The sequence below is a fragment of the Caenorhabditis briggsae genome, assembly GCF_000004555.2.
Source record: "Caenorhabditis briggsae complete genome, chrV, whole genome shotgun sequence".
NCBI lineage: Eukaryota > Metazoa > Nematoda > Chromadorea > Rhabditida > Rhabditidae > Caenorhabditis > Caenorhabditis briggsae.
In genome coordinates this window covers 17,217,104-17,230,818 of record NC_013488.2, presented here as the reverse complement: position 1 = coordinate 17,230,818, position 13,715 = coordinate 17,217,104, and the positions used below count along the sequence as shown (strand labels likewise).

Here is a 13,715-nt window from a genome sequence, read left to right as displayed (position 1 = left end):
GGTTAAAGTTGCCGATAATGAGATTTTGGTACTGCTTAGCAGTAGTAAAACGATACATTGCTACTGCTAAGCAGTACCAAAATACACAAAGAGTAATAGAAAAAGGCTATAAGTCGCTGATTTTTCATCAACTTTTAAGCAAAATTATATTTTTGGGATCAGCATGTTGAGAGGCAAGTAGTAATATAAAATGTGAATGAAGAGAACCAAGTTTCCTGGATTTTCAGGGGGAAAAGAAACGGAGTTCGATGTGTGAAATATTCGTTTTGACTTGGCACAGGCAACGTTCAGAATTCAACATATTTTCATCGAAATTTTATAACTTTATTTTTCAGGTTTGAAGTTGAAATTAGAAAATAATTTAGAATACCAAAATTTGTATTTTCCAGTGGGCGTGGTTTAGTTAACTGGAGCTGGAACTCGGATAGTTTGGGTCGATTCTTTAGTTGGCTCTCGACTAGGTTTGACACGTTTTGTAGTAGTACGGTGGTTGAATAGATACATGGCAATCCTGGAATAAATGTATTAAGTGGTTTTTGGGAAAACAATTTCCTTGAAAATAAAATTTTTCCGGGAATTTTTTTTTTCAAAATTTAAAAAATATCATTCAATTTGAATCCCAAAACAAATTCCCAAAACAAACAATGAATTGAGGGATTTTTGAAAAAATAATTTTTGGAGAAAAAACTTTTTTTGAAATTTTTTTTGCAATTTCTGATCCCAATTTTATAGCTTAAATTTTCATTAAAGGAGGCGAGACAGCAAAAATTTCGGGGTTCAGTTCGGGGGACGAAATCGCGCCGCGCTTATGTAGACCATCGGTCGTCAGGCGCCTTCGCGCCCCCGGTCGCGGCGCTGTACCCCTGAGCTGCCTGTCATGAGTCCAACCCCTCATGGGGGTTCTCTATGCAAATTATCAGGAAAACTTTTTTTTTTTGGTGCCTGGCCTCCTTTAATTTCTTTTTAAAAAACTCACCCATCAAACACATAAACCAGCACATTTGAGCTAAATGTTAATAACATAGTACACAAATTTAAACAATAAAGATTTGCGGTTAGGTTATTTAAAATATCCAAAGCGCAAATCCAGTCTTGAACACAAGATTGCAGAAAAAATCGAATATTTGTTTTTTGACGGTTTTTACTGTCTTCGGAGGAGAGCGAATTTCGAGATTTTTTCTGGAAATTTTGTTTTTTCAAACTTTGAAAAAAAATTGGGATACTTTGAAAATTACCCAATTTTAGACCAATTTCATAAACTCAGGCAAGTATGTTTTATATAAAATTAAAGTCCTTCTTTCAGCGATCGTTTAGTGCAAAAAATAGAGAATTAGCTAAACTACGAAAAAAGTTATAGGCATTTAGAGTTGACTATCATCAGATTTTGGTACTGCTTAGCAGGTACAAAATGAAAAATTGGTACTGCTCTAGTGAACCTCTTGTATGACAGACATAGTGTTAGTTCAGGCAAACATTTTTTATATGAAATTGAAGCTCTATTTTTCAGCTATTTTCAAACGTTAAAAGATAGAAGCGTCTTTCTTCTATAACGAGATGGCAATCGGGGCAAACAATAGAAGGGTGGAAAGGGCAATAGGAGTAAACAATCTGTCCGCGTCCGGAATAATTAATTAACCTAATAGAAGAATATGACAGGCGATCTTATTGTCCTGTCACACTATCATTTGGTGTAAAAATCCAAACAAAATCTAAACTATGAAAAAAGTTATAGTCGTTTAAAGTTGAATTTAATGAAATTTCGGTGCTGCTTTTGGTACTTCTGAGCAGTAGTAAAATGAAAAATTGCTACTGCTAAGCTGTACCAAAACCTCATTATGGTCAATTTTTAACGTCTATAACTTTTCTCATAGTTTAGGTAATGTTTTGATTTCAGCACTAAATGATAGCTGAAAAATAGAGCTTCAACTAAATATATGTTTTTTTCGAAAATTTCAAAAATTACCCAATTCCAGACTAGCTTTAAAAAAATGAGAAAATTCATGGTATTTGTCAAAATTGCCAATGAAAAAACAACTGGAATAAACACAAAAATAAATATATTATTACATGGAGTTTGATAAAAATCCAAATGATAAAATCCAACCGGTACACGACAGTCATCCGGTAAACCGTAAAGTGTGGAAGTCCAAATCGAAAGAACCCACGTGGCAATTAGACAAGCTACAGTAACATGATTACTGTATTTAGGCACATGGGTTGGGGAAAACCAAATCACCAAAAATCGATTAATTGTTATCAGAAATTGGGTCATTGGCCCTTGAAGATAAATTCCATAACCAACTGCTTGATTTATATATTTACTCAGATCATAGGATCCAATTTGGGTGTACCTTTAAATTTCTTGGGTTTCTGTAGCATTTAAAAAAGGACTGTATTTGCTTACAACAAATTCGTTGGTCCTAAATATGTCAAAAATACAAACAAAATAAGAAAATTGGATACAGTTTTAGAGGTGCATAAAATATAGAAACTGGTTTTTTCAAATTCCAAAAATTTGGAAAACATGAAAATATTGAAAATCAATCCAATTAGGGAGGCTATAATTAAATGACAGCCGACAAGACGGGTTGGAATTTCAGCAGCGATTAAATTCTTTTTTCTAGGGGCCATTTTTTCTGAAAATCTGAAAATTGAGAAACTGATAGTGATTGAGTTCCCTGAAAATATAATATAGTTTTTCAAGTTTTGGGTACCTTTCGGGTGCAAAAACTACTGAAAAAAAAGTTTCCGTGTCCAGACTAACTAGAAAACTTGATTATAGCATGGTAATTATAGCACAGGTGTCAATAAATTGTATAGTTTTTGGCTCTTTGGTAAATATAGAGTGGGAAATGTTAGAAAATTTGAAAAAATTGGTTCAGAATCTCTCTCTCTTTCTCTCTCTCTCTCTCTCTCTCTCTCTCTCTCTATCGTTTCAGCGGCTCAAAAGTTTCAGCGGCTTTCTGAGAGACTATGAGAAAAGTTATAGACGTTAAAAATATAATAATGAGATTTTGGTACTGCTCAGCAGTACCAAAAGCAGCACCAAAATTTCATTAAATTCAACTTTAAACGACTATAACTTTTTTCATAGTTTAGATTTTGTTTGGATTTTTACACCAAATGATAGTGTGACAGGACAATAAGATCGCCTGTCATATTCTTCTATTAAGTTAATTAATAATAAGGTTAATTTAAAAAAATTGCGTCTACAGCAATCCAATCTTCGAAAAAAACTTACATTGTAAGAAAACCAACATTTTCCAATATTTGGGTCATCACTAAATGTGGCATATCCATAACTGTGGGTTTCTCATTTTTCGAGGAGAAATTTGAAGGAGATCGTTCAGAGGCTTTTATGGAAAACGTGGATGGAAGCAAAGGAATAGGTGGAACATTGAGCAATAAATGTCAGTCGTATTTTTTCAGATTTTTGAAATTTTGGAAAATTAATTTTTCGAATTAACAAAAAATTGGAGCAACTTTTAAATTACGTGGAAAGTGTGGAAACACAGAAAAATGGGAAATTTGGTAGATTTAAATTGTAAAATTCAAAATATTCTTTCCTTTTTTTCAAATTATTTGAAATCAATTCAATTATGGAATCAATTGAAGATTGCCCAAAAGCGAAGGATCATTATATTTGTGAGTTTCAAAAAAAAAATTGCCAAAAATTAAATGAATTCTTTTTTTTTTCGTTTCTAAACATGGATCATGCGAATTTGAAAATTTCTATCAACTTTTTGAAGAAGAAAATAATTTTCCATCAATCGAAATCTTGTCCCTTGGAGGAGTTAAATGGTTAGTATTTTCTGAACTTTTTTATGAATTAAAAAAGATGTTTTTATTTGAAATTTATAAAAACTTGTGTTATTTTGAGATTTTTGCATTCTGAGCACTCTTATTTGAATTACAAGAATTCGAAATTATTTCAATTTTGAAACTAAAAATTTATTTGAATCCTTTTTTGATAAATTAAAATCAACTTTTAGAAAACTCCAAAAAAAAAACTAGAATTCCAAATTTTTCCAGGAATATGACTCTTGAATACGAAAATCTCAATATCTCTCCAAAAATCGAAATTACGGAGAACGATGAGCAATTGAGTTTTCGACTCAATTGTTCCGTTTTGGTTGAAAATTCGAAATTTCCGAAAAAGGAAACACTTGCTAGCAGTTGGGGAAAAATTCTTTTGAAATATGGACACAGGATTACTGGAAAATCAATGAATATTTATGAATTATTTGATCCTGACAATGGATGGATTAATTCTAAAAATTCGCTGAAAATTTTATACGGAATTCAAATTGATGCGATTCAGAAAAATGGAATTTGGAGATTCCACTTTTCGGATTCATTTTTTAATGGGAAAGAAAAGGAACATGGGATTCGGGTTGAGTATGAAGAGGATTTCATAATTGTCGAGGAAGAGGTGGGACAATATTTTTTAGAATTTTGAAAAACTGCAAACAAAATTTTCAGATTCTCAAATTCCATTCCAAAATTTTCTCCGACGAAAATTCTGGATTTTTGGGAGAATTCAAAGATTTCAAACTTCTAGAAGAGTGTATGCAATGTGCACATGGAGTTCGAATTGACGGTTGATAAACGCAAAACAATTAATTTTCAAAAAATTCATTTTTCAGATTCCAAAATATCAGAAATCCTTCCAATTGCCTATAACCTGAAACTATTCAATGTGATTCGATATTGTGAACAGAAATTGATTCAACAATTCCCACGTGGTCAACAAATTCCAATTGAAATGGTTTTAAAATATCGAATGAGACGCTATTTGGGATATTTACTCGAAAATGAAAAATCGAAAAAAGTAATTTGGGAATTTTTGAAAAAAATGAATTTGGATGAATTGGATGGAGAGACGATGAAGTATTTTGTGGCGAAATATTTGTATGAACTCTTTTGATTTTTTTTCTCCTTTTTTGGATTTAAAGGAGGCCAGACATCAAAAATTTCAAAATTTTCATTTTTTCTTAAAATATGTGAATCTAAAGTGCAAGTATATATACCTACTCGAAAATCTGAAAAAAATCATCTCATCGGCTAAAAAATGCACTTCTGTTTGACCACTGCGTCTTGCTGTCGCCGCGTTGCTTCATAACACGAAACCACACACAACTCACAACGTGCGCGCGCGGTGTAAGTGGTTGTGCGCGAAACTGTCGTTCATGAAGTCAAGAGTTCGATTCCTTCTCGTGGTTTTCTCTTTTTTTTTGCTTTGTTAACATCATTTTTCAAAATAGAAATGGGGAAACAGATACTATCTTGCATGTTTCATAATTTTTGATTCTACGATCCAGGGAATTGGCGTTGTTATTCTGAAACTTTCTACCTACACAGTGTCGAATACATCTAAGTTTACGACACTTGTTTTCTGTTTTTTTTTCGTATTTTCGCCTGTTCAAAAATGCTCTTTGTTACTTGTTGTGCGTGTGGAGACAAAATTCTGAAAAAAGAAGCAACCAAAGTTCCATCAAATGATAAACAGAGAGAGAGAAATGGTCGGAGATTCTGGGCGGAGCTTTTCGAAAAAACTGTCAGGCATTTCGTTGTCCATACATCTGCTTGGCTCATGTTTCAAATGGAAAGGGCAGGTTCAAACTTCCGAATACAGTGAGTAACTAAATCGCTTCCAAAATCACTGAGAATACAATTCACAGGTGTCCTGGAATAATCCGCAAGAGGAAGCGCTCGATCACTGGGTATGGAAGAGCCCAATTGTTGGATTAGAGGAGACGCAGAGTGTTCCTTCAGAGCCTAGTTCCGAGGTATCTGCATGAGAAGAAGATTTGAAAAATACAGATTTATATTTACAAAAAGAAATTAAAAGAAAATACAATAGATATTTATGAGAAATTCCTAACAATTAAGAAGAGAACAACAAAAAAAATTACAGTATGCCCCGCCGGACGGGTGGTTCTCTGAAGACGACGGCAGCAGTAGAAGTGGAGGAGAAGTATCTGAAAATCCCAGTCATAAAACGTACTGTATCTCTTCTACTGAAGCAGTTTTATCACTTCTCAAAGTATGCAGAAAATGTGGAAGTAAGGCAGACATGAATATTGATCATCGCGGTTTCAACATGAATGTGAGAAAGCTAAAAATAACGAAAATCCTATTAAAAAACTTCTGAAGGTACGATGTCAATGTTGTGATTGCGGGAGGAAATGGAAATGGAACAATTCTAAATTTTGCCAATCCGATTCAAGAGAAGGAAGACAACAACTACGGGAAATTCATTTAGACCTGGCTTCCGGAATTTTCCTATCTGGGTGTGATTTTGAGGTTAGCCGGAATGTAGGCGGCATGTATTTGTATTCAAGCTTCTTATATACCAATTAGGGTGAACGCTGAATAAGGAAAGATAACTAGCAGTGTATTCCAGAAGGTGAAACAGTTGTTCTACATCATCGACGCTCCTTGTTTCACAGCGAGAACTTATGATCGAATCAAAGGAAATTATGTTTATCCCGCGGTGACGATCTGGTACCAAAACACAAAGGAGTGGGTGTGGGAGTTTATGAGAAAAGCCTATGAAGAAGTAATTCGAATTCATTTTTTTCTAGGAAACAAAGTGAGCATTATTTCAGGATGGTGCTTTGAACATGGTTGGAGATGGTTCATTCGACAGTAGGGGAAGATCAGCACTGTATCTAAGATACGTGTTAATGGATTCTAAATACCATCTAGCCCTAGACTTTGAGATTGTCCGACAGAAAACAGGGGGTACTGAAACTTGAAGCCATATTAAATTTTAGAATTGCTTATTCAGAGAAGAGATACGATATGGAAAAGGAAGGGTTTGAGAAGAGTTTTTCCAGACTCGTTGAGGAAGCATCAAAGTACTTGGAGCCTGGAGCTGTGAAAAGTTTCACTTCAGACCGCTCAAAAAGTATTGCTACATCAATGAGGCTAAACTTCCCTCAAATCGAACACAACTTCGATTCGTGGCACTACATCAGGAATATCACTCTTGATATCATGAAGGTGTTTTTATAATAATTCGAAGAATATTAGGAGTATTGAGTTTTTTTAAAGAAAAAGAATCAAATGCAGTTTCAACCATTAACAGACTGGGTCCGATCTTTTTTGAACCACTTGTACTACAGTATCGCGGAAAATCAAGGAAACGGTGTTATGGCGAAAGAGAGACTTCTCTCTTTTTTCTATCACGTCACCAATAAGCACCAAAATTTCGAGGCAAGCTTTGAAACTTTAACGTAGAACTTATTTTCGTTTCAGACCGGCAAGTGGTTTCAGTTGACGAATTTCACAGCTTGTGAACACCCAGAAATCGATGAGTTCGACGAAAAGTCAGCTGCGTTTCTGGACTCAAATTCGAAAAAAGATGTGAAAGCGTTGAATTGCCTACTGAATATTCTAAAGAAAGGAAATAGATTGGCTGATATTGGAAAAGTATCACCTTTCTTCTCAACCAGCCATGTAGAGTCACTAAATTCTCGTGCCGTTTCGTATGCTTCGAAAGATAGATTTTAGTACGTGAAACAGAACAATATAAACGAAAAATATCATGATTTAGTTCGTCAGATGGTTTTACAATTCGAACTATGCTGACGATGATTGATGTCAACGAACGACGTAGAGATGAACTAGAAGGGAGAAGAGTGGTCATTAGGGAGAAGAAGTACTATAATAAAACGTCTAAAAGATATTCTACAAAATACGTTAAAAAAAATCCTACCGACTATAGATGGAAAATCGGGATCAAGAAAACAACTCATAGACTGAGAAATGAAGGTTTCAGTAGCACAGAAAGTGTTTGCAAATTGATAGAATTTTAGAACGAAATGCTCGCCTCCGTCGAGATGATAGTGACAGTGATCAATCTGATAGTGAAAGTGATGTTGAGGATTTTACTAGTCATACTGTAAGTACGACGGACGAAGATGAATCAGATGTAAAATAAGAAAAAAAGTTCAGAAAATAAACTTTCACTTTCAGGCAGATTCTGTATGGGACCAACTCATTCCTGTGACTGATGATGACAAAATGAGCGACTCTTCATATGAATACGAGTCAGATTTAGATACTAGAGCCTCAGATGTGATATTTTTTCTAATGACGGGTTCTAAATTATACGTTTTCAGATCGATTCAGTTTGGGACCATCTAGTTCTAATGGATGATGAGGGAGAAAATCTCGATGATTTAGAGGAGAGTGAAGATGATGAAAGCTACGAGTTGAGAAGAGATCTACGACAATAAATTTCAAAGACTCACTAATTCTCCTCTGCTGCCTGACTTCTTCTTTTTCCTTTTCTGTCTTCTTCTTCCTTTTCTTGTTCTTCCTGTTCTTCTTGCTCTTCTTGTTCTTCTTGTTTTTCTTGTTCTTTTTCTTCATCGTCATCATCGCTTTCGTCGATTTGTTTTGTCTGATAAAAAATTGAACATTATTAAAAAATTATTAAGCCATTTACAACCAAAGCAGAGACAGTCGGCTCGAAGCGAGAAAAATTGCGGTCCGGGAATAAATTGCGTACGAATCGAGCAATGCAATTCGGAACCAATAGAGAATTTGAAATCTTTGTTTTTGGGCAGAATGTAGCGGCAAAAAAGCAATAAGCGAAACTTTGCTTTCTTCTAAAACAAAAAGGTTTATGAAGTTCTTTTCCAATTGTATAAACTTATTCGAAAATTCCGAAAAAGGTTTTTGTCCGCAGCCCTTCGAACGAAAGAGACATCCTAACGCGAAATTCGAAATATTCTAAAAGAAAATTTTTTCTGCGACTAGACTACACTTTTAAACCTGTTCAGATAACAAATCAAAAAACTCCGGCAGGTCGGTGAGACAAGATTTTGCTTGAAATTTGCTTGAAAACTTTTGCCTGATTTTCTTGCTCACAATTTTTCCAAAATGTGTCAATTTTTTGATATCTAGTAAGCTGTTACAACAGCCACCAGAACGGCTTTCACATTTTTTACAGGTACACGTTCCATGAGTATTATTGAACAGCGCTGATGTCAGAGTTATCAATTCGTTTTTCTTCTTTTCAGAAGTTATTTTTTGCTTTTGGAGCGCATTCTCTTGGGTTGGCTCATAAAGATAGGGAGAAATTCGTTGCATTTCTGAGATTAGAAAAATGTTAGGGTATTTTAACACAGAAACGAAGAGCGACGGAATTTCTATCAAGAAAAGAACAATTTTTCACAGGCCTTATGAAAATGCATGAACGGTGGTGAAATAATTAGTCAATTGTACAAAATGATTGCGAAATCGTTCTATTTTTTACGGGATTTACGATGAATTTAAAAAAACTGGGTTTTAAACAGTTAAAATTGCTAAAAATTAAAAAAAAAGCCGCAAAATAAAAATAATGAAAAAACATGAAAAGTAGTTTGCGCGTACGATTGCGCGCTTTAGGTGCTAACACCGCGACGGCAAAATACACATTCCCTGAAATTTTCCCCGAAATTTTTGCTGTCTAGAGTGCCGAGTCGACTCGAAAATCGATGATTTTTGTTTACATTAAAATTGAACTCATTGTTCATTATTTTGTGTGGAAGGAAATATTTCTAAATTAGACTAGAATTTTTTGTTGTCGATTTTGCGTCGACTTAAAATCGACAGAAAAATCGACAAAAGTCGACAAAAAATCGACGAAAGTCGATGAAAAATCGACTTTTCCGGACTTCAAAGTAAAATTTCACCTCGAGAAATGTTTTTTTCTAATTTTTTGAAGAAATCATTGTAACAACTTTAGTTTAGAGTAACAACTTTATTTTTATGGATAAAAAACAAATAGTGTAAAACTTAGTTTCCTGAAAAAAAGTTGGGGTACAAAATATGATGGCAAGGAAAATAGAAGAAAATTCAAAGCGACAAAATTTAAAAAAAAGGGAAGAAGAAGAACAAAGTTTATGCCAAATTTGTGAAGTAAATCAACAACAAGCCTGCCGACATTAGCTGCCGTTGCAGAGCGCTGATAGGCTCGATTCCCAGAAGCTGGAAATAATCTTGTTTGTTTCTATGATGTTTGTAGCATAGCTCACCTTCGACTTTCGCTCGAAATTCTCAACATAAAACACAAAAACGGCATAGAGAGTACTATCCATGTATTTTGCGCTCCATCCATCTACAGAAATCCAGACCTTCTGTAAGACAAAAAACTATTTATGTGATGATACGAATTGAATCAAACCTCAGCATTTTTCATCGACTTTTTACTAATTTCCACATATTCCTTTTCCTTGTCTGCTAATTTTTTTCTAAGAGAATCAGGCGTCAGAATTTGATGATCTGGATTAAGCTTTCGAACTCTCGAAAATGTTTGTTTTTGAGGAATCGGAAAGGCACAGTCGAAGAACACATAGCTCTGAAAATGATAAGCGTGGTTCATTTTTAGAACGGGATACAACTCACATAGCCAGATCATCATTCGCATCATTTTTTCAAATTATTTGATGCCGTGGCTCTTGATCTTTGTGTACTATCTAAAATTAAGAATTTAACAAAAATATATAATTTTCTGCTTACCGATCTTTCCATTTTTTCAACTTCTTTTTCGTGGTGACTGTTTAAGTGCTGATGCATCGTTGTGGTCGAAGAATGGAACTTTATGCTCCTTCCGCACAGTTTACAGGTCACAGTTTGTCCGTTTCTTTGTTTTTCGAAGAATCGCCACGCTTTAGATTGATTTTGTGACGAATACATCTGCAAAAAGCAAGAATGTCGTAAATGAAACAGAAAAAAAACAAAACACTCAAAAAAAAACAAGAAAAATACGGTTTTTCAGTGGAAAATTCGATGAAAAATGCCTGTTTTTCATGAAAAATACCCCGGTCACAGGCAGTTTCTAGGTCACCGGTCGTGTAGTCCTCTCGGACAATAAAGTCGACAAAAGTCGACAAAAGTCGATTTTCTGTCGATTTTCTGTCGATTCTTGTCGATTTTTTGAGTCGATTCAAAATCGACAAAAATCGACTTTTGTCGATTTTCACTTTCATCGACTTTTGAAAAGTCGATTTTCTGTCGACTTTTTGAATGTCGATTTTTGATCGAGTCGACGAAATCGACACCGATTTTGACGATTTTCGTCGATTTTTGTCGATTGTCAACAATCGACACAGCACACTATTGCTGTCTGGCCTCCTTTAAATAAATTTTTCCGAAAGTTCTAAAATCGGAATTTTTGAATTTCCTGATTTTTTTTTGAATTTGCTGAATTTCAGAAATTTGTAAAATTTCGAATAAATTTAAGAATTTTAAAAAAATTTTCATTCAATTCTAAAATGTCCAGAACATTTGATTTCTCGAAATTTCCATGAATTTTCTTCAAGTTTCCGTTTTTCGTAAACATGTCTGTTTATTATTTTTTGAAAAATGTAATTTTCACGTTTGTCCGAAAAACTCCCCAACAAACTGTTCCAATTTTTTGAAAGATCTTGTTCTGGATTTTCAAATAAATACGTGTTTTCAAAAATTCAATCCGAAATTCAGATGGAAGTGGGCGATCGGTTCACCTACTCGCGACCGCGCTTTTGCCGTGCCGTTTGCGGGATCTGCCATAGTTTCCTTTAGAATAATTATATTCACAGGTGATTCGCGAACAATCCGTTACGGATTCTCCGCCATTCGCGCGCGGATGAAATAGGAATCGTATACGGACCGTACGCGAATCCGTAACGGATCCGTTTCCGACTCATTCTTTGAAAACCCCCGCCGCTCCTTTTTTCAGTTTCTCTTAATTTTTGCTGAGTTTTCATGATAGTTGTAGACTTAGTATTCGGAACTTTATTAAGAAAACATATAAGAAACAGCAATCAAACGTACAACAAAGTTCGAGAAACTATGAATATCCTTTTTTTTGTTGAACGACCAGCCGGAACCAGAGCAATCTGAAAAAAAATTGGGAAATTTTCCGATTTTTAAGGAGAACTTCCACGGAAACCATTTGGAGAAAAACATTGAGAGGGGTTGTTTTTCAAAATTCGGGTTGTTTTTCAAAATTTTGAAATTGTGGAACCGTAGACGATGAAAAACCTGCTCTACTGAACTAGATTTCCTGTGTTGTCAAAAAAAATTTGGGCAATTTTTATGGTGGATTCGTCACGTGGAAAATGCAAAAAAACTCTTAAAAATCCGAAAACCAGAAATTTCAAATTTGAAATACCAAATTGTCTTTTCAATTTCTTTTTCTGGAATTTTTGCAAAATCGATGAAAAATATGGATTCCCAAAAAACCCGGGATAATTATACTTGTGAGTTTTTAAAGATAATTTCTAACAAAAATGTTGAAAATTGTTCCCAGTTACTACAACTGGGTCGTGCGAATTTGAAAATATTCAACAACTATTCAATGATAATGATTTTCCAATAATTGAAATCGGATCACTTGGAGGAGTTAATTGGTATGAAAAAAAAAGAACTAAATAAAATTTAATCAACATTTTTCAGGAATATAACTCTAAAAAAAGGAGAATTCATCAATATCTGTCCAAAAATCAAAATTTCGGAAAACGATGAGCAATTGAATTTTCGACTCAGTTATTTTCTTTCGTTTGAAAATTGGAAATTTCCGAAAAAGGAAACACTTGCTAGCAGTTGGGGAAAAATTCTTTTAAAATCTGGACGCAGGATTACTGGACAATCGATGAATATTTATGAATTATTTGATCCTGACAATGGATGGATTAATTCTGAAAATTCGTTGAAAATTTCATATGGTATTCAAATCGATGCAATTCAGAAGAATAGAATTTGGAGATTCAACTTTTCGGATTCCCATTTTAAAGGACAGGAAAAGAAACATGGGATTCGATTTGAGTATGAAGAGGATTTCATAATTGCCGAGGAAGAGGTGGGACACTTTTTTTTTGAAAAAAAAAATGCAAAAATCTTTTTTTCAGATTCTCAAACTTCATTCCAAAATTTTCTCCGACGGAAACTCTGGATTTTTGGGAGAATTCAAAGATTTCAAACTTCTAAAAGAGTGTATGCAATGTGCACATGGAGTTCGAATTGACGGTTGAAAAACTCAAAAAACAAAACTATCCCAAAAAAATTATTTTCAGATTCCAAAATTCCAGAAATCCTTCAATTCGCTCATAACTTGAAATTATTTAATGTCATTCGTTATTGTGAACCAAAACTAATTGAAAAATTGCCGCGTGGCAAACAATTTCCAATTGAAATGGTTTTAAAATATCGACTGAGACACTATTTGGGATATTTACTAGAAAAAGAAAAAACGAAAAAAGAAATTTGGGAATTTTTGAAAAAAATGAATTTGGATGAATTGGATGGAGAGACGATGAAGTATTTTGTGGCGAAATATTTGTATGAACTCTTTTGATTTTTTCCTCTTTTTTCGATTCCAATAAATTTTATCATATTTTTTGAATTGTCGAATTTTCGTATTTTTTTCAAAAAAAAAAATGATATTCCGTATTTTCACGTTCAAAAAAAAATTTGGTAGTCTGATTTACAAAAAACTTTTTAAAACATATATAAACATTTGTATTTGAATTAACGCATTTTTTGGTACATCAACTGAATTAATTCGAGTAAAAGCAATGGTTGTGAAGACCCAATTGTTCCGATACTTTTCATAAATACGAAGGATTACCTGGGAATTCGGAATTTCAAAAAACCATTCTATCAATTGACCATTTGGAATACATCCCAGAACTTCATAAATAATTCCGTGATCCATTATTTTTTGGAACGTCCCTTCC

The 13,715-nt window shown here is 34.0% G+C and overlaps 4 protein-coding genes across 4 annotated transcripts; 2 read left to right on the top strand and 2 right to left on the bottom strand.

Annotated features, from left to right (window-relative positions):
* Positions 1-399: 399 nt before the first annotated feature.
* On the bottom strand, positions 400-2,631 carry CBG18647 (the record flags this gene model as incomplete). Its single annotated transcript, XM_002638386.1, has 4 exons — positions 400-511; positions 977-1,179; positions 2,105-2,351; positions 2,405-2,631. 4 exons carry the CDS (start codon positions 2,629-2,631, stop codon positions 400-402), a joined length of 789 nt encoding a protein of 262 aa, XP_002638432.1.
* A 1,405-nt stretch (positions 2,632-4,036) lies between these two features.
* Positions 4,037-8,246, top strand: CBG18648 (the record flags this gene model as incomplete). The annotated part of the gene is given in 13 exon segments (XM_045238440.1): positions 4,037-4,432; positions 4,483-4,600; positions 4,647-4,897; positions 5,682-5,789; positions 5,918-6,109; positions 6,407-6,595; positions 6,612-6,747; positions 6,794-7,008; positions 7,264-7,517; positions 7,562-7,779; positions 7,824-7,939; positions 7,984-8,085; positions 8,130-8,246. The coding sequence occupies 13 exon segments, from the start codon at positions 4,037-4,039 to the stop codon at positions 8,244-8,246; spliced, it is 2,412 nt and encodes an 803-aa protein (XP_045096543.1).
* A 1,651-nt stretch (positions 8,247-9,897) lies between these two features.
* CBG18649 lies at positions 9,898-10,692 on the bottom strand (the record flags this gene model as incomplete). The annotated part of the gene is made up of 4 exons (XM_002638388.1): positions 9,898-9,984; positions 10,032-10,133; positions 10,181-10,354; positions 10,516-10,692. The coding sequence occupies 4 exons, from the start codon at positions 10,690-10,692 to the stop codon at positions 9,898-9,900; spliced, it is 540 nt and encodes a 179-aa protein (XP_002638434.1).
* A 1,513-nt stretch (positions 10,693-12,205) lies between these two features.
* CBG18650 lies at positions 12,206-13,333 on the top strand (the record flags this gene model as incomplete). Its single annotated transcript, XM_002638389.1, has 5 exons — positions 12,206-12,239; positions 12,290-12,389; positions 12,436-12,838; positions 12,888-13,005; positions 13,053-13,333. The coding sequence occupies 5 exons, from the start codon at positions 12,206-12,208 to the stop codon at positions 13,331-13,333; spliced, it is 936 nt and encodes a 311-aa protein (XP_002638435.1).
* Positions 13,334-13,715: the final 382 nt, after the last annotated feature.